This window comes from Staurois parvus, unplaced genomic scaffold (assembly GCF_062004578.1).
Source record: "Staurois parvus isolate SC_StPar_1 unplaced genomic scaffold, SC_StPar_1.0 ptg000147l, whole genome shotgun sequence".
In the NCBI taxonomy this organism is placed as follows: Eukaryota; Metazoa; Chordata; class Amphibia; order Anura; family Ranidae; genus Staurois; species Staurois parvus.
Genome location: NW_028317943.1, coordinates 26407763 through 26428517, shown reverse-complemented (window position 1 = coordinate 26428517; position 20755 = coordinate 26407763). Strand labels below are relative to the sequence as shown.

The 20755-nt window shown below is 41.3% G+C and overlaps 1 protein-coding gene across 2 annotated transcripts in view; it reads left to right on the top strand.

Annotated features, from left to right (window-relative positions):
- Positions 1–20755, top strand: part of TBK1 (TANK binding kinase 1) — a 71515-nt gene that overhangs the window by 34080 nt on the left and 16680 nt on the right. For both annotated transcript variants that reach the window (XM_089674165.1, XM_089674164.1), the window contains exons 13-19: positions 3604–3670; positions 9025–9146; positions 13761–13837; positions 15401–15440; positions 15800–15901; positions 15988–16084; positions 16188–16294. In XM_089674165.1, the coding sequence (XP_089530291.1) occupies positions 3604–3670; positions 9025–9146; positions 13761–13837; positions 15401–15440; positions 15800–15901; positions 15988–16084; positions 16188–16294 (612 nt within the window). The remainder of the gene's footprint in view (positions 1–3603; positions 3671–9024; positions 9147–13760; positions 13838–15400; positions 15441–15799; positions 15902–15987; positions 16085–16187; positions 16295–20755) is intronic.

Below are 20755 nucleotides of genomic sequence, written 5' to 3'. Positions count from 1 at the left end.
TTTATTGAAAATGATGCTTGTATTTTGACTTAACATCTTTAGTCTATTTACTTGTAGCATGTATGGTCTTTAACCCCAAGTGAGATTGATCTTCTGATGGGGCATTCGTAAAGTATTCAGACCCCCTCCACTTTTTTCAGTTTTGTTATGTTGCAGCCTAATACTACAGTTGTTTAAATTCATTTTTTTCTCCTTAATCTACACTTAGTAATCCATAATGACAAAGTGAAACAGAATTTTAGAAAAGTTTGCAAATGTATGAAAAAGAAAAAACTAAAATATCACATTTGGCATAAGAATTCTCAGACCCTTTGCAACAACAATTTGCAAAATTGGCACAGTTTGGCTCAGGTGCCTCCCATTTTTCTTGATCATTGCTGAAATGTTTCTACACCTTGATTGGACATGATTTGGAAAGGCACACACCTCTTTGTAAAACGCCTCACGGCTGACTTGCATACTGCATCGGAGCAAAAACCAGGAGTTCAAAGGAACTGCCTGCAGAGCAGGGACAGGTTTATTGCAAGCCATAGAAGTTTCCCAAGAGCACAGTGGCCTCCATAATTTGCAAATGGAAGATGTTTGGCACAACCAGGACTCTTCCAAGGGATGGTTGTATGGCCTTACTGAGCAGTCGGGGAAGAAGGGCCTTGGTAAGAGAGGTGACCAAGAACCCGATGGTCACTCTGAATGAGCTCCGGAGATCCTGCGTGGAGATGGGGCAAAGTTCCAGAAGAACAACTATCACTGCAGCCTTCCACCGATCTGGGCTTTATGGCTGAGTGGCTAGACGGAAGCCTCTCCACAATGCAAAACACATGAAAGCCCGTTTGCAAAAAGCAGCTGCGGACCTCTTAGACTATGAGGAACAAGATTTTCTGGTCTGATGAAACCAAGATTGAACTGTTTGACCTCGGTTCTAAATTTTATGTCTGGAGAAAACCAGACACTGCTCATCACCTGCCTAATACCTTTCCAGCAGTGAAGCATGGTGGTGGCAGCATTCTGCTGTGGGGGTGCTTTTCAGCAACAGGGACTGAGAGACTGGTCATGGCTGAGGGAAAGCTGAATCTCTGGTCAGAGATATCCTCAATGAAAACCTGTTCCACAGCGCTCAGGACCTCAGTCTGGGTCGAAGGTTCTCCTTCCAACATGACATTGTTCCTAAGCACACACTCAAGACAACACAGGAGTAACTTAGGAACAACTCTTGTGAATGTCCTAGAGTAGCCCAACCAGGGCCCTGACTTGAACATCTCTGGAGAGACCTGAAAATGGCTGTCCACCAACAGTTCCCATCAAATGGTAGAAAATCGGCCAAAGCAGGTGTGCAAAGCTTGTCATGACATACCCAAAAAGACTAGAGGCTGTAATTGCTGCCAAATGTGCTTCATCAAAGTACTTAGTAAAGGGTCTGGATAATTAAGTATGTGTAATATTTCAGTTTTTTTCTTTTTAATAAATTCAGATATTTCTAAAATTATGTTTTCACTTTGTCATTATGGGGGTACTGAGCATAGACTAATGAGAAAAAAAATTAATTTAAATAACTGTAATATCAGGCTGCAACATAAAATTGAAAAAGTGAAGGAGATCTGAATACTTTATGAATGCGATAGAGAGAGATTACATTTCTATATGACTTTATTCAAACTAGGAGCAGGTTCCAATTAGGTCTGGTCTATAAAGTGGGGAAACAAAGTGCAGGGGTTTTGTTTGAGTTGTATAATCTCTAAGATAGGAGAGAGAGCTTGATATTTGTACATAGTCACTTTTGTTCATGTTCTTAAAAAAATCGAGCTAGTGTCTTAAAGACCTGGGACAAACAGAAGCATAGTCCTAATCAGGGGCGGACTGACAACTCATGGGGCCCCCGGGCAATAGGAAATCATGGGGCCCCCTGTGTCCTCACCCACACTCAAACCACACCCAAAAAAGCCTATGAAAGGTACCAGGGGCATCTCATGGGGCCCCCTACTGACCCAAGGCTCTCGGGCAGTGCCCGAGTGGCTAAATGGTCAGTCCGTCCTTGGTCCTAATTAAATGCACACTTGGTAATAGGTGCCTTTTTATCATTAGGGTAGCAAGGGCTTTATTACCTTTTAGAAAAGTGATTATGTCCGTGTATGACATGTAGCTTAAGGTTGCAGTATGACCTTAATCACTTGCCCTCCAGAGTATTTACCCCCCTTCCTGACCAGGCCATATTTTGCATTGCATTATTTCAACTGACAAATGCGCGGTCATGCAACGCTGTACATAAATGAAATTTGTAATTTTTTTCCCACAAATCGAGCTTTCTTTCAGTGGTATTTGATCATCTCTGTGTTTTTTAATTTTTTTGCGCTATAAACCAGTTTTAAAAAAAAATATTTTTGACTTTTTACTATAAAACATATCCAATAAAGTATTCTACTACATGTTTTTGCCTAAAAAACAAAAAAAAAAAAACCCAATAAGTGTACATTAATTGGATTACGTGAAAGTTATAGTTTCTACAAATGGCAGTATATATACTGGAATTTTAATTTTATTTTATACTAGTAATGGTGGCGATCAGCGACTTATAGCGGGACTGCGGCGGGCATTCTGACACTGCAGTCACACTTAACATTTTTTTTTTTTTTTTTATGTAGTACAAAGTTGCAGTGCTTTTCTGGATTATGTAAATAAACAAAAACACCTCAAGTGCAGTCAGATATATTAAAGATAAGGCCTTCAGGTTTCTGTGGCTTATGGCCATGTGCATATTGCTCTTTGCGTTATGACATAAAGGCCAGGATGTTAATGAAACTTGTATGTTCTGTTTCCAGCTTTATAGTGGGCCATTATTTTTATTGGTAGGATGAAGTCAAACCAATTCGGAAGAGCACCACTGTTTAAACCAAGGCTTGACAAATTTGCTTTGAATCTAGGACCCAGCTAAAAAAGTTAGGAGCCAGTTTTTTTTTTGTTTTTTTTAGCGTAGCATGGGTTGTCGGCGCCTGAGGCAAGGCAACTTTCAGCGACAAACTTCACGTGATTCGATTTGCCATGAGACAATCATAGCAAAACTGTACCATGTGTTAAGTGCCAGTGAAAATAATGGCACCTGAACCTGTGTGTTGTGATCGCAGTGATTCTGACCAATTCCAAAAATGCCAGGTGCGAATGGTGCCTCACTAGTTAACATATATGCAATTATAGATGCTTTTTCAAACTCACAGATTTGAACGAAAGGTTAGATATTATGTATTCCTATTGAGATGTTTCACATAGATGCGATCCACATGCATTGTGTTTTGGGTGCTATTATAAAAAGGGTCCTGTGTGAGATTGTAGCGGTGCATTCCAGATTTGCAAGTGGTAGAGTGGCATGCGGAGATCAGTGTTCACATAGGATTGCTATTGACAGGAGTTTTTGCATTGAAGTCAGTGGGAGGCGTTTTTACATTGACGTCAGTGGGAGGCAGTGTGTGAACCCAATTTCTACTTGCTATGGCAACCTGGCGCCTGGGATTTGTTGAGCCCTGGTTTAAACGTTTCCCACAGAACTCCTTTAGTGTGAGCACATGATTTGATCCTGTTTCTAGATTAATGATTTTATTTTATGTGTGATGACAGTTATGAACATATGATGCAGATAAATGTGGAACGAGAAATATACGACATACATTCCAAGCTTCTACTGGTGAGTGTTCTTTCCTTGCTTTTATGCTTGCCTGCTAAGGTTCAAATGTGCACATTACCCTGGAACTGCTTTTTAAAGCTGTATACTTGGGACATAATGATAATTAGAGGTGCAACTAACGATTATTTTCATAATCAATTAGTTGGCCAATTATTGTTTCGATTAATCAAATAATTGGATAAAAACCTAAAAAAAAGTGTGGTGTATAATTTAGTTAATATGTAAAAAAGACAAGTTCATTCTTGAATATCTATATGCAGTGATACATATAAATTACTGCCTGGTTGGGGAAGAAAATATCTAATCCACTCTGAGAACAGACAGAAAAACAAAATGTAAAAAGAAAAATTTTAAAGAAAAAAACATTCGAAGAGACCCAAAACACTGTTTAGCTACCTGCCCCTGCTGTCATTTTAAGACATTTAGTAGCAGCAGCATGCTTTTTGTATCCCCTCTCATAATGGGGTTAAAAAATAGTCCTTTGTACAAAAAACTTCAGATAATCACCACTACATGGGTTAATTTATACTGTGAAATAGTGAAAGTAATATATATAGATAGATATATCTATGCACACACAAGTAGGATATACCGGGTATTTTAACTGGAAGTCAGACATGAAGCTATATGAAGGGTAGTGGAGGGGATATAAATCTTTTATATTAATGTAGTACTAAAGACTGAGACCTTTTTGCATGGATATAATCATTTTAAATATAATGCACAATATTGGTAAACTTTTAACTCTAACTATTGGCTGTCACAGCAGTCTCATGATCTAAAAGCTCCCAATCTGAAGCAGCGATCATTGATCCTCCTCTCCTGGGGTCCCCTGCCAGCGCTTCTGGCTCCTCCTGCCTTTGGAGTGCCTCTATAGGAAGCCATAAAGTATAGTAAAGAGTGCAGTGCCCTATAGCAAGGAAAAAAAAAAACTTCTGGCTTTAGAATACCTTTAAATCACTTCCTTCTCCTGCCCAAGGCTACTTGTCCCATGAGGCATGGCTTCTAACATATTCAGAGGTTCTCATGCACTTACTGACATGTATGGATGGTGTACTGAGCTGTATGTTTTCTGCACTGTATTTCCTAATATGAAAACACATAATGCATTCTGTATTCAGAACAACTAATTGGCTGACTAACTAATTGATAATGAAAATAGTTGACAACTGTTTTTATAATCATTTATGTCAATTAGTTTTTTCAGCCCTAATGGTAATTTGTAGGAGTAATTTGTGTCCATTTTGAATGGGTAACTGTAATAATTATAAACAAAAAATTGTTGCGCTGTGTAACTCCGTAATCCTGATTAATTCCATCCTTAACCACTTTCGGGCCGCCCACCCTCAATGTACTGTGGATAGGTTGCAGCTACAGGACCAGCGATGTTACCCGTACGTTGCAGGTCTTTTGCTAACACGGGGCACTGCACGCCAGAGTGGGTATGCAACCCTACCCCCATGTCTGCTCTGTCCGGAATCCCTATGTGATCACATGATCACAATGACAACAAAGCTTTTATGAATCAATTTGATTCATAGTAGCTTTGCTTCTGTTCCTGAAGAGCTGTGATTGGCCCCATGTGTCATGTGAGAGCTGAGGACCAGTCACAACACCCTGTACCATGTGATCAGCTGGAACCAATCATAGATCATTATTATATTGAACTGTCATGAACTTAACACATTCATGACAGTTCAAAGCAAGCTTTGCATTGAAGAGCAATGATCTTCATTGCTCATGCAAAGTATAAGAGCGAAAAATCCCTGATCACCCCCCAGAGTAGTACAATGTTACTATGGTAACATTGCACTACTCCGATGAAAGTATTTTTTAAAAAAAGAAAAATGTTTAACCATTTGCCCTGCGGGGCATGTTACGTCCATGGACCATTTTATTTTTTTGCCACAAATTTTTGGGAAAATGACAATTTTTTTTATTTTTTTTTTACACAAAGTTGTCAGTTTAATGATCTATTGCTCATGCATGCCATGGGTATATATGGAATAACACCCGAAAACACATTCTTCTACTTCTCCTGAGTATGGGGATACCACATGTGAGAGACTTTTTGGCAGCCTAGCCACACACACACCCCCAAAATCCAATGACCACCTCTAAGCTTTCAAAGGGCATATTCTCTCATATCACTTCCTCACTACCTATCAGGGTTTTGGAGGCTCTAAAATGCCAGGATAGTACAAACAAATTGCCCTCCTAAGGATTTACCCCCCTTCCTGACCAGGCCATTTTTTATGTTATGGCGCTGCATTACTTTGACAGTTGCGCAGTCATGCAACGCTGCACCCAAATGAAATTTACATCCTTTTTTCCCACGAATAGAGCTTTCTTTCAGTGGTATTTGATTGCCTGTACGTTTTTTATTTTTTGCGCTATAAAGAAAAAAAGAAAATTTTTAGAACAAAAACATTATTTTTGACTTTTTGCTATTAAACATGTTCATTAAAAAAAAATTTAAAAATCAAATTTTGTCATGCATTTAGGCCAAAATGTATTCTGGTACATGTCTTTGCTAAAAAAACAAATCCCAATACATGTAAATTAATTGGTGATACAAATATGTTTACAAATGGCGTATATGTACTGGGATTTTATTTTTTTATTTTTACTAGTAATGGCGGCGATCAGCGACTTCTAGCATTCTGACACTGGGGGAACTGACTTGGTGTAACTGACGTCCCCATTGACACCAATACAGTGATCAGTGCTACTAAAAAGCACTCGCACTGTACTAATGGCACTGGGCAGGAAGGGGTTAACGTGGGGTGATCAAAGGGTTAACTGTGTGCTGTTTTACTAGGGGTTGTGTGTTTGTGCTTCACTGTAAGCACACTTCTTTGTACGGCTTGCTATGTACAGCCATGCAAAGCAGTGTGCCCAAGCTGACAGGGTGGAAAACGTTTGTTTTGCAGTCCCGCTATAAGTCGCTGATCACCGCCATTATTAGTAAAAGGAAAAAAAAATTCCAGCATCTATACCGCCATTTGTAAACACTATAACTTTCACGTAAACCAATTAATTTACACGTATTGGGGGTTTTTTTTTCTTAGCAAAGACGTAGCAGAATACATTTTGGCCTAAATTTATGATGAAATTTGATTTTTTTTACATTTTTTTTTACTGGACATCTTTAATAGCAAAAAGTCAGAAATATTATTTTACCTTTCGGAGGGCAAGTGGTTAAAGTGACAATGAAAAAATTCACTCAAATGTTCACAAATACAATAAGTTCATAAGGTGAAAAAATTAAAATAGGACATAAATGGTCAGTGAAATCAAATGTCCATAGTATCATAGGTAATACCCAGTGAAATGTGAATTTACCCCCTGCACACATAGCCTCTTACCGGATTATCAGTCCCCAAATTATAGGTGGTCTGACATAACATGAAACTGCATGGATCTTGACCCGGATAATCCGACACAGAAATTCGTGTGGCACTACTATCTCTTTTCCTGTTCTGTATGTAATTCATCATAAAAGAGATCTCCAATAGTAAAGTACCTTCAAAAAATGTAATTCATGCAAGCCAAAAAACTACTTACAAAATATCCTCTTGTTATGCACATGTAGTACATAACGCCGCTAGTGCTTGCTCCTTCAAAGCGTGGGCTTTGCTGAAGAATTCCAATATACACTATATTTTTAGTAGTCAGTATAGTCACTGTGGTTTGTGAGATTATGTAAATGCTTTGGATGCAAAAAACTACAAATATTTGGTGTAATAGACCACATTACCATATATGCACGGAATGGTTATGCAGCTAAAACCGTGGAACGTTTTTGATTTTGGAATAACTATGTAGAAGGAAGGTTGTTTTTGTTTTTTTTTTTGTTCAGTTGAAAAATGTTCTGCACCATAGAAACCCAACAAAATGATAAAAAAAAAAATTACAAAGTATCTAAATCCTTTAATCCAATGACTTTACCCTTATACCCTTTCCTCAAGGTATAAACCTTTAAAATATAAACCACCATATTCACTGGGAGGAACCAATGTAAGGTGATATGGCATTTATGACAAAAAAAGAAATAAATACAAAATGTAGTGTTATATAGTTATACTCTCATATGTTCATAAATAAATATGTATTGTTTCACATGGCTCCTTAGACCATGATGGTCTTGAGACTCCATGACCCTAGCTTATAGTCTGTATACAGTCATACTCTTTTGGCTTGATATCTTGTATTTATTTAATTTGTCATTAGGACTTTATTGGCCAATTTTTGTTATAGGAGCTATAGTATATCACTTTTCATTGGTATTCCCAGTAAATATGGCAGTTTATATTTTAGTATATTTTAAAGGTTTTTACCTTGAGGTTGGGGTATAAGGTTACAGTCATTGGAGTAGTTTTTTTTATACTTGTTTGTTTTTGTTTCATTGTTGTATTTTTTGTCACTGTGGTACATGTAGTTTCCTTGATGTTTCTTTTGGTTTTTGGTATTTATTGCAGGACATCTGAAATCCTATACTATTATCCCATTGAACTAAAAGCTTTTTATTTATGCCAGTTCTCTTTGGTGTATTTCCCCTCAGTTCTTGTCCTGGAGACAATTTCCATTTTTTGGCTTTCTCCTGCACTTTTTGGTTTGGCGTCAACATTCACAATCAATTCCCCCCCATAACTAAAACATTCTCTGGCTGGGATTCAGTTTTAATATAGATTTTATTTATGTCAAAATATGTACATAAAAGTATGTAGATAATAATATAAAATACACAGTACAACTGTGTATGTTTAAAAGAAGTCATAGGATTGTTAACAATGTGTGCCATTATAAAGTCCAAACCCATTGTGAAAATCTGCGCATTCCTGTTTTTAACACACAGTGCTGCTTCCCTAATCCTTTTGCCTACTCAAATTAAGAAATTACAAATTCTAAACCTAACTAACCATAGAATTTCTGAAGCCAGGGGTGCTATTTTTCAATGCCCCAAATAATATAAAAATGCTAGGGAAGGAGATTTGTGCCCATTACATCCAAGGATGTGTTGGCTTTCACTAGTAAATGACAGCTGGAATTTATTGTTTGTATGAACCACTTACAGTTTTAAACAGATTCCTATGGGCATGACCAATTTTTCTGCATTTTAAATATAACATTTTCTTTTATTAAATTTCAAACGATTATGTAATTTGTATTTTGTATTTTTTTTTTTTCTGGTAGTTTGCAATCTCTGTATTCCTTGTATAAGAACTGTCTCACAATAACAAATGTAAAATATCAAAGAAAACCATCACCTTCCTTTGTGCCAGTTTTGCTTTATGGCTAGATGCACTGTTTATATTTATGCATATACTGAATGGGTTAATATTGTATTTTAGCTTTCCAGTTCACATCAAAACTTAGAAACTTCCTTGCGGGAAATGAAGAAAGAATTGTCTCCTGGTGGTATCCTTACAGACTCTTGGGTCAATTGTGAAGGCGCACGTCCGAGTGACAGAAAGTAAGTAATCTGATTATGTTGAGTACTGACGTGATACTTTTTTTATTTGCACTAACATGCAATTTTCAGGACAAGCTTTCAGGGTATGTCCCCTTCTTCAAGGTCCAAGCAGTACTCGCCCAAACCCAAAAATGTATTGTATTATATTGCAGCTTACTAATCATTGGATGTGGTGGCTTGATCAGTTTTCTTTTCTTTGCCTTGTTTATCGTACATCATGGGACACAGAGCAAGCTATTCATGACTATGTGGGTTATAGGCCACCTATAGGTGAATGGACACTGGCCGACCAATCAGAGAGGAGGTCCTCCCCTATATAACCCCTCCTACACAGGAAGTACTTCAGTTTTTTTCACCAGTGTCTGTAAGGTGGATGGTTACTGAATGTGTTGCTGAGCTCTTGTAGCATACCTGAAGGTCCAGAACAGTTCCATTAGAGAATCGGGGACTTTAATAGGGTCTGTTCGAAAAGCTGTGAGTCAACATAGATGGTACCCGAGCCTCGCTGGATAAGGAGAAGAATCCTCGGGATTTTGCCTGTAATGCAGCCTTATGGTGCTGGACCCTGCGCAGCTGGAACCCTGTGCAGTTTTAAATCTGACCAGGGTGCTTCCAGTGGGGTGCTATTCAGATCTGAGGCAGTGAGTCCTTACAGGTCTGTATGACAATGCCCACCATGATGGGTGAAGGTTGGTGCCTGACGGAAGTCAGGGACCTGCGGCGGGACTGGTAAGATATCTTTTTTTTTTTTTTTCTCTGTGAACAAAAACAACAAAGTTCTTAATTAAAGGGAAAAGGAGAGGTGTTGTTGACTGGGTTTCCACTAGGGGGAGTGCTCGCGATTGTTCCTGAAGTTGTGCTTGCTTAGTTGTTTTCGGCCACTAGAGGGAGTACAGCCGGTCATCAGCCATAGAGCATGCACATATGCACGCACAAGGATCGCATGCGCAGTAGCGGCTGGAAATGGAAGTCAGCCATATTTGTATATCTGAAGGCCAGGACACACGTGGGCTGCTGCTGCTGGGGAATTTCCTGTAGCCGGGGACACAGAGCGGGCTACTCTGTAGGGGCATGTGAGTACTCCCCTGAAGGGGAGGCGTTGGTCGGTCAGTCAGTCAGCAACCGCCCATAAGGAGTGGCTCATAAGGTCAGCATTTGCATTGTGTTTTTTCTTCAGCACACTACTTGCATAGCTGTATCTTGGGGTCTGTGTTTACTAGAGGAGGTGCACAGATTTTACGCTATCTGAAGTAATGTCTTCCAGAAAGCGGAGTGGGGGAGGTGCAGCAGGAAAGGGCTGTAATGTATCGCTTCCAGGTCTTGAGGAACCTAGCCGAAGGTCCTCTGTAATATCCTCTTCTGACAGGCCAGAATCAACCGAGCAGTCTGAGCCACTGTGTGTATCTGGCATTACGGCTACAACTGGGGCATCTGCCTCAGCATATGTAACCAAGGATGATCTTGTTCAGCCTTAGCGGGTTTAGAAGATCAGATCACTGGAATGATTGCATCGGTTTCTCAGGGGTCTAAGAAGTGGGATTGATCATGTCACTAGACCACCAATCCTGGAGCAGGAATGGGTGAAACCTGAGGATGAGGAAGAACTGGAGGAAGGTCAGGCAGTAAAATCTCTGTCTGAGGAGTCACAGCTTGAGGAGAAGCAGGGGGTCTCCTCAAGCTGAGATCTTTAGTCCAGGACCCCAGTGATATGGTACAGTCTGGATTCAGGCTGGCTCCGATAAAAACCTGTGAGGTTATTTATTCTTCTCTGGGCTCTTTGAAGCCTCCTTCTCCCTGGCAGGTTCTGACACACAGCCAGCTGTGGCAGCTGTTGGCATTTGCCAGAGTTTTTCTGACCATGTCAAGCAGTGGCTTGGAAGGCCATCAGTACAGGGGGAATGGTTGGCTGAGGATTTGGAGGATGTTCCCCGTGCTTTGTTTTGCGGTTGATTCTCTTAAAGATTCAATTCAGCAAAATTCTCACTTGCCCTCTTATCAGTGCACATGCGCAGGGTTTTGTGGCTGAAGAGTTGGTCAGCAGAACTGTCATGCAAAAAATTGTTGCCAGGTTTTCCCTTTCATGAGGAACGGCTGTTTGGGGAAGATTTGGACAAATATAAGACTTCAGGGAGAAAGAGTTCTCTTCTACCCTCTAAAAGGAAATCTACCCTCTAAAAGGAAATCCAAACACCCTTTTTTTTTTTAAGGTGTCAAGGGCTTCGGTTGCTGGGCCCTCATCTACCAGGCACTTGTTTCGCCACACATAGGTCCCAGCCTCCAGGAGTAGATCACAGAATCAAAACCCAAGGAGGCCCTGGGTGCAAAAATCATCCAAAACAGAGCCAAAGTCCATCTCCTTATGAAGGGGCGCCCCCACTCGTTTGGATGGGGGGAAGACTTTTGAATTCTGTGGCTGTATGGAGGGCTCTAATCCAAGACTTATGGGTCAATTCCATGATTTCTGGGGTACAGACTAGAATTTCAGGCATTTCCCTCTCCCCAGTTTCTAAGATCAAATGTACCAATAAATCCAGAGACAAGAAGAGCTTTATTTCAGGCACTCGATTGCCTATTGTCTCAGTGAGTGATCAGAGGTTCCAGCGGACAAAAGATTTCAGGGGTTCTATTCAAACCTATTTACCGTCCCAAAACCAAATGGGGATGTAAGGCTCATTTTGGATCTCAAGGGGCTAAATCAGTTTATAAATGTCCTGTCTTTTTGTATGCAATTGGTTCGGTCAGCAGTGGCCTCCCTACAGGAGGGATATTTTTTAGCGTCAACATCGACAGCGTCAGCGTTAGACATCAAGGACGCATACTTACATGTACCAGTATTCATTCCTCACCAAAGATTTCTGTGGTTTGCAGTAGGACCTCAGAATTTACAGTTCATAGCACTAACTTTTGGGCTGGCCATGGCACCCAGCGTTTTCACAAACATTCTTGCTCCGGTGTTGGGGCTACTCAGAACTCGGGGAGTATCGGTTACAGGTTATCTAGACGATGTCTTGCTCAGAGGTTAGTCGGTGCCAGGTCTGAAAAAGGATGTGATCCTTATCATGCACATCCTGGAACAGCTGGGCTGGGTGCTCAACCTCAAGAAATCGGCCCTGGAACCAGTGCAGAGCCTGGAGTATATGTGGATGGTCCTAGACACAGCTCAGGCAAAGGTATTTCTGCCTCTAGGGAAACGTTGTGCCCTGAGAAATGAGGTTGGCAGTTTGAAGGCCAAGAGTTATCCTTCAATTCACCTTTTATATGAGGTTGCCGGGGAGGATGGTGTCCTCATTCAAGACTATTCCCTATGCCCAATTCCACTCCAGACCACTGCAAAGGTACATTCTGTCTGTTTGTAACAAACATCTAAGAATTGGTAAGTTGCAATATAAGAAATGTTTGCTTTTGGGTTTAATACTGCTTTAAAGAGTGTCATCCTTTTGTCTTTGTCCAATTAACGATAAAGAATAGATCCTGAACTCTTTAGATTGTAAAGAGCAGCATGCTCTGACTTGGAAGAACAAAACAATTCAGTGGTGTTAAAGCCTACTGCTTTATAGTCTATTGGTTTTGTAAGTCTATTGTGAAGGAATACCTCATCATGGATGAGGCTTTCCGCCAGGTATACCGTTTACTGTGTGCTGTGTCTTCCTCCCAGTGCCTTCATTTGAATTTAGCACCTTGACCTTTTTTTCAACCCAACCAAACCTTTTGAAGAAAAGTTGTATTTTTTCTCCAGCTTTCTAGCTTATCTCACATTGTGCTGTCACGATAAAGGAACTCTGGGGAAAGTGGTAGATTATCATTAGTAGTAAAGCTGACCATATACTGGTAGATTTTCATATGAAAGTTTGTAAGAAAAATCTTGCCAGTAAATTGGATATTGCCACAAAGAGACTTGGCGAATGTCGTTTGAAAGTACTTCAAAATTCTCTGCTTATAACATTTGATTTTAGAACAAGTAGACTTTCTTTAATGAAAAACACACTCATTATTTATTATTTCATTTGTTTGAGAAAAACTTGTTCCATTTGATTTTGATTTTTTTTTTTTTATTATAACTGCAGTTGAAATATTAGTCTTACATTGACCCAATTAACTATTAGAAAAACATTTCATATTCTATTAAAATTGCACTGGTGTATGCCCAATTTGACACACATGTTGTGCCTTAGTGTATGTTCCCCCTTCTTTGTCTTTTACAGTATTTGCTGGCATAGGAAGTTGCTTGTGTTTTGTATGTTTCCTATATATTGTTTTTCTGTCTGCAGTGAAGAGGAAATAGAACTCTTGTTAGGTTTTTATTGCCGTCTGTTTCCCAAGTAGGGAGATTCATCCTCTCTATTTGTCCTGCTCACTGCTTTCATCAAGTGTGAAAGCAAAAAAAAATCCGAACTTTTGGCTTGAAACCAAAAGAGGAATATTGGAGACAGGAAGTGAAGGAAAATTTCCCCAATGGAACGCAGATGGCAAGAAAACTGATAGGGGTTATAACTCTCCCTTTCACCTTCCAAAATAAAAAAAAAATGCCTTTAGTTCTATTTTACTGGAAGATTCCTGGAGACCATTAGCAGGAATATTGATTTTTTATTTATTTGTTTACCTCTGTCCCTGCAGTGTGGAAAAACTACAAGTGCTGCTCAGCTTGATAACAGAAATCTGCAGCCAGTTCAAGAAGGACAAAGCACAGCGTAGTAAGTACTGTCTTGCTTACTGATTTCTTCTATTAAGGCTTCATGCACACTGGTGCTCATAAATGTGAGTTCAAGAGCTTTTGGCTTTTTTTTTTTGCCAAATCCCCTGAACTCAACTCAATAAACGCCTGTGTCCATGTACACATAGACTTTAATCAGAGTTTAACAGCAGCAGAGTTTAGGGCCAGTTAAACTTCCCTCTCCTGAACGCAGATGAATCGTGTTCAGGAAAGGAACGTTTTGGCCAAAAACTGCTAGGTGTGCTTTAAACACGTCTAAAGCCAACCGTGTTTAGCTCTTGGTTGTTTATTCATTTCAATGGCAAGAACTCTGACCAATGTAATTAATAAATGTCCAAGCAATAAACGCAGGTAAATGCAGTTCCGCATTTTTGCCACGTTTTACTGTTTTTCTGCTGCTAGCAGACAAATGTTCTAGTGTACATGGAGCCTAAAAAAAAAAAAAAAACTAAATACATTTTGTATGTTTACCTGTAAAGCAGTAATTAATATTTTAAGTATTAGACTTACCACTTAACATTTAAATATCACTGTGTGATAACTAGTTTATTTATTTCAGGTACTTATATAGCGCCGTCAATTTACGCAGCGCTTTACACATATATATTGTATATTCACATCAGTCCCTAACCCTCAAGGGGTGTACAATCTAAGGTTCCTAACTCACATTCATACATACTAAGGCATGTCTTTGGAGTGTGGGAGGAAACCCACGCAGGCACAGGGAGAACATACAAACTCCAGGCAGGTGGTGCCGTGGCTGGGATTCGAACCAACGACCCTAGTGCTGCCAGGCAGAAGTGCTAACCATTTAGCCACTGTGCTGCCCAGTTTATTCTGGACTTTGGCAAAAGTTAAGACACTGTACAGCCTGGGCTTTTGATCTAAAGCCTAGTATACACAATGAGAATATCAGACAATTGATTGTTTTTTTTGTTTTTGTGTTTTTTTTTTTCATGCTAGCCTCATATCGAAAATTTTATAGGTTACTAAAGTTACGAAAATTATCGTAAGACCAAATACAACTTCAGAAGTGATGTCATGTTTTGTACTGTATTGTAATGCGTGGTCTTTGTCACTATTTTTTTTTCATACAAATACTATACTAATTACACAAAAATAATTTGTTCAGTTCTCTTACGAGAAAAATGTTCGTGCTTGTCCCTTCAGATATTTTCGCATGAACTGTCATGATTGGCTCTTGAAAGCTATGTACTAACGATTTTTTTTTTTTTTCATCCGATTTTCTCATAATTTGTACTAGACATAAAGATCTTTACATGGCCTAAGGTATCCATTAGTATAATTGTACTGTGTAGACATTCAGATAGGTATCATGGTTGATTCCTCCTTTTACCTACAGAGAAGTAAGAATTACCAGAGAGAAATTATAGTGTACAGGTTAAAGTTAAAACATGTCTAATTCAAATATCAAACCCTCTGCAGAGACTGTATCTATGATAATGTTAATTTAGACAATGTATAAACTGTATGTGATACTAGCAAGTTGAAAAGTATTTTACAACATGTTCTCCCTTTACAGGACTTATGTACAATGAAGAACAAATACACAAATTTGACAAGTAAGCATATGTATTGAACTATGAAAATCTGTTACAACCTCATGTATGTTATATAGGCACTTCAAAATGATATGGATGATAAGTATATAGGCACATTTGGCTTAGTGCTCCTAGTGTTTTCTTATAAGCCCTCTAAGTTTGATCTTTGATAACTAGGATTGTGGCCCAAACAGTAACTCAAGTTATATTTCTCCTTCGTTGGGACAATAAAACAAGGAATTCCATGTGATAGTTTAATTTTTGTTTGAATCTTCATTCCCGATGACTTTGATAAGGCAGTGTTGGGCAGTCAGTGCAGGACGTCTTATCTGTATATGTTGTTTAGGCATTTTGTGATTTTTTTTTTTTTTCTTTTATAGGCAGAAGCTGGCCCTTCATGCAACAAAAGCCTATACACTGTACAAGGAAGAATGTACTGGCAAGTATGAGGCCTTCCGTCTGAAAGTTCAGGAATTGATGAGGCAAGTTTGTTTGGCTTGTTTTATTGTTGCCTTATCAGTGGAGGAAATCAGTGGTTCTTAACAATCTACTTTACCTTTTTCTTCAGAAAGATGATTCATCTAAGAAAACAGTTATTCACACTTAGAAACCAGTGTTTTGACATTGCAGAAGAGGTGTCCAAATGCCAAGATTACATCAATGAGGTATATCACCCTCCTTGGCCCTCACTTGTACAAGTTAATCTTATTTTCCTCTCCAAACATATTCATTATGTATTGTTTACTCATGCTGTTAATGTAATTGCAGTACCAAGACAGCATGCCTCAGAAGATGTTTGCTAATCCTGGGGGAATAAAGCCACCAGTGAACCCAATTTACTCAAGCCCTAACACCCTAGTAGAAATGACTCTTGGGTAAGTGCTGTTTTTTTTTATAATCCTACAAGGTCTAGTGTCCTGCATTATGGAATGTTTTTAAAAATTATTATTTATAAGTGCGCATGCGCGGCCGGCGGCGATGGACATGTCTCCCTGAGGCTCCTCTGCACTGCAGGGAAGACAGCTGCCCCGACCCGCGATCCTGGCCCACACCGCCACGTGAGCCGCACCGGTAACCATAGCAACCCCCCTGCCATCAGCTGTCATGGTCGGGGGAGTCCCGACATCAGGCGGCGCCACTAAATAAGCCGATAAAAGAAGCCCTGGCTCGGGCCTCCTCAAAGCTGGCCACCGCACCTGTACATAGCAGCCAGCCAGCACCACCACGATATGCAGCCCTGCACTCGGAGCAGCCAAGCCATCCCTGTACTTCTGAGGGTGAGTCTGATGCTGATACAGACCCCCATACATGCCTTGACACCTGTACTTACAACCCCTGACCTACTGGCACGTTTTGAGAACATGTTGCACAAAGCCTTGAAACAGACCTCTGACCGCATTACCGACAACCTGTCCAGAGAAATCCGTGAGCTAGGGCAACGCACTGCTGACCTGGAGCAGAGGGTTGATGGCCTTGACACCTCACTTCAAACACAAGGGGATGAACTTGACCTTCTGTGTGATGAAAACACCATGCTACAGACGCGCATAGAGGACTTTGAAAATCGGGCTAGACGCTCAAACGTGCGAATTCGTGGCCTCCCTGAGTCAATTGTTGATGTACAATCTACTGTTACTGCGTTATTTCAAGAGTTCGCTCCTGCTATTCCTGTAGAACGCCTAGAAATGGATAGGGCACTAGCTCCGAAATGCACCGATGGTCCACCACAAGACATTATAGCTAAGCTCCATTTCTTCCGCACTAAGGAGCAACTGCTACAAGCAGCCCGTAACGCAGAATCCCTCATGTTTCAAGGTTACGCTTATCAGCTGTTTCAAGACCTCTGCCCCACTACCATCACCAAGCGAAGGGCCATGAAGCCGCATCTATTAGCCCTTCAGCAAAATGGCATACCTTATAAATGGTGCTTCCCCTTTGCAGTGCGTTTCCGGTACCAAGCCCGAGACCACGTTTGCAAGTCCACAGACGAGCTTCAGGACACATTGCGGAACCTCCAACTGCACCCTCCCGCAACACTATCAGAGAATTCCAGACGACGATCGGCATCGTGCTCACCACAGAAGTCCACCCGCCACACATCCCCAACGGTCAACTCAACACCCATAAACGGGGACACTTCTCATCACCTGCTCCATCCCCCAAAGATTCCTTGGACTGAACCCCACCAGTCACATCTCATTCTGCAGCCTGCATTCCATGAAGTGGAACTCTGCCACCCACACAGTTGACACTTGCGGTGTCTATTCCTTTGATCCCTCACCTGACTGCAGATGCTACATTCCCGTATCCTTATATTAGCCTCAGGGCCCATACTGTTTTTTTTTTACTTCTTCCTTTATAGCTCAGGGCCTATTGTGCCTTTTATATACTATTTATCGGTTTAATTATGTTCACATGCTGTCCTCCCCGTCGCCAGCGTATCTGTGCAATCACCACTAGCCCCCTTGATGTCGTGTTTTTGACACCACTTGGGCTATAACTACTCCCCAGGCCACCCGAGTTCCAGGTGCTCCTGGGGACAACTCTTTGGTCTTGTTATGGCCTCCTGTGTCCTTTTCATGACACCCCCCCCCCCCTTGCCCTATCCCCATCCTCGCTCCTATACACGACTCCACATCTTTTCTTAACTTCTTCTCCCACATTACATCCTTACGTTTGGACCGCAGGATCCTCTCTCAGCTGGTACCACCCTATCTCCTTATTCACCACTTGCTCTACCCATGGGTTCCCTAAGCATTCTTACCCTGAATGTTCAGGGTCTTAACATACCACAGAAGCGCAACAAGGCTTTCCGCTCATTTGCATCATACAATGCTCATATAGTTTGCCTCCAGGAGACACACTTCACTCCTACCTCTGTTCCCAAATTCTTTGGCCCTCGCTGCCCACAGGTCTACGCAGCCTCTGCTGCTACCAAACGTAGAGGGGTACTCATTGCCTTTAACCGTACGGCGCCTTTCCAGTTGCACACTGACATTAAAGACCCAGAAGGTCGTTATCTTTTGCACGTTGGGCAACCTCTGGACTTTTAAGTCACCATTGCCACATATTACGCCCCGAACTAGGGTCCCTTGCCATTTCTTTCCCATCTCCTTTCAATTATTGATCATCACAAACATGGCACGCTCCTAGTCTGTGGGGATTCAAATTGCACAATATACCCTTCCTAGACAAATCCCCTCAACCCCCCTACCCATCCACCCCTAAGCAAACCTTCCAAACCATATTGCAACAGTACTCATTGATTGACACATGGAGAGAAGTCAACCCGATAAAACGCCAATATACCTTCTACTCTCACCCTCATAAGACATTTTCAAGAATAGATCATATTTTTATGACTGCCAGCTCTTCCCCCCGAATATTGGTTTACGACATTCTCCCAATTCCCTGGTCGGATCATTGCGCTGTGCTTACCTCCATTTCCTCTCTGGCCCCATCCCCCCCAGATCCCTCCTGGACCATTAACGAGAGCCTGTTAGCTAACTCATCACATTGCTCAGATATTGAAACAGCGGTTTAAAGATTATCTGTCTCTTAACCAAACCCCCGAAATCTCCCCTCTCCTTCTTTGGTAAGCCCATAAACCTGTACTCCGCGGAATCTGCATTAGTAAAACCTCCTTCCTAAATAGGGAGAGGAGACAGCAACGTCTTTTTCTTGAACAAACTTATGATCAATCCCACCTAGCTTTCCAAGCAACCCCCTCCCCTGCTAATCGAGAAGCCCTAGAACAATCCCGAGTAGCCCTTGATCTCCTCCTTATGGACCAAGCCGAGCTCTCTCTCCACAGATCTCAACATAAATACTACACTAAAGCCAATAAACCTGGCCTTTTTCTAGTTCTCTCACTCCGTAGACTTGATCAGGTCATTAAGCCCATACGACTACGTACTTCATCTGACAACCTCACTAGTAATCCGGAACGGATGCTGCAAATTTTCCACAAGCATCTCTCACGTCTCTATTCTACTCCCACACCCTTTGACTCTTCCCAGGCTGACACCCTTTTCGCTTCTCTCCCATTCCCAAAACTTACCGAAAATCACCTAACAGAACTAGAGCGACCTATCTCCACAGCTGAAACCTTAAATGCTATTAAATTCCTAAAGCCTCGCAAGCGCCCAGGACCCGATCGCTTTTCTGCCACGTATTACAAAAGGTTTGCCCACCTACTCACGCCTGTTCTAACAAACGCTTTCAATGCCATACTCTTGGGCCAAACTTTCAGCTCAGATACAGTACAAGCTAACATCTTGATGATCCCTAAGCTGAACTCAGATGACACGCAGTGGTATAACTACAGGCCAATATCCCTCCTTAACATAGATGTCAAATTGTTAGCCAAAATCTTATCTACACGCCTCAACACATGCATTGGATCCCTAATCCATAATGATCAAGTAGGCTTCATACCAACTCGACAAGCTGGGGATAATGTCCGACGCGCAACCCTTCTAGCACACATAGTTAAATCCTGCAATATCCCCTCCTGTTTCTTGTCTCTGGACATACGGAAAGCATTCAACACCGTCTCGTGGCCTTACTTGCACTACATTCTGCGCCGATGGGGCTTTGGTCCTCATTTTTTAACTTGGATCTTCTCTCTCTACCAAGGGACCTCGGCCAGAATCAAATACTTAGGCCATCGATCTGCTCGATTTCCAATTTTACGTGGCACCAGACAGGGTTGTCCCCTATCCCCCTCTAATTTTCGCCCTAGCTATAGAACCACTGGCCCTTTTGACTAGGACCAACCCGGATGTCCACGGACTTGAGATAGGAGGCACCTCTCATAAATTGTGTTTATTTGCTGATGACGTCTTACTTTCCTCACCTCCCCTTAACATCCACACCTACCCTCCTCCGCCTACTTGATAGATTTGGCTCACTCTCTGGCCTTCAAATCAACCCCCAGAAGTCTTTATCACTCAATATTTTGCTCCCCCCTAATGATTTAACTCCTCTGAAACAGATACTGCCATTCACATGGTCGCAAGGCTCCATTCCCTTTTTGGGCATAAAACTTACCCCGCATATCTCAGGTCTCTATTCCGCCAACTACATCCCTATACTAGCTCATCTAATGGCACTTATGACCAAATGGCCCTCTCTCCCACTAGCTTTGCTAGGCAGGATAGCAGTTGTGAAGATGTCGATCCTTCCCAAAATTCTTTCTCTTCAGAGTTCTCCCTATCCCACTACCCGCCCATTACCTTTGTGCCTTACAACGCCGCATTTTCTCCTATGTCTGGGGCAAAGTTCGCCCACGTGTTCCCCGCTCTACTCCTTATCGTCCCAAACTTAATGGCGGA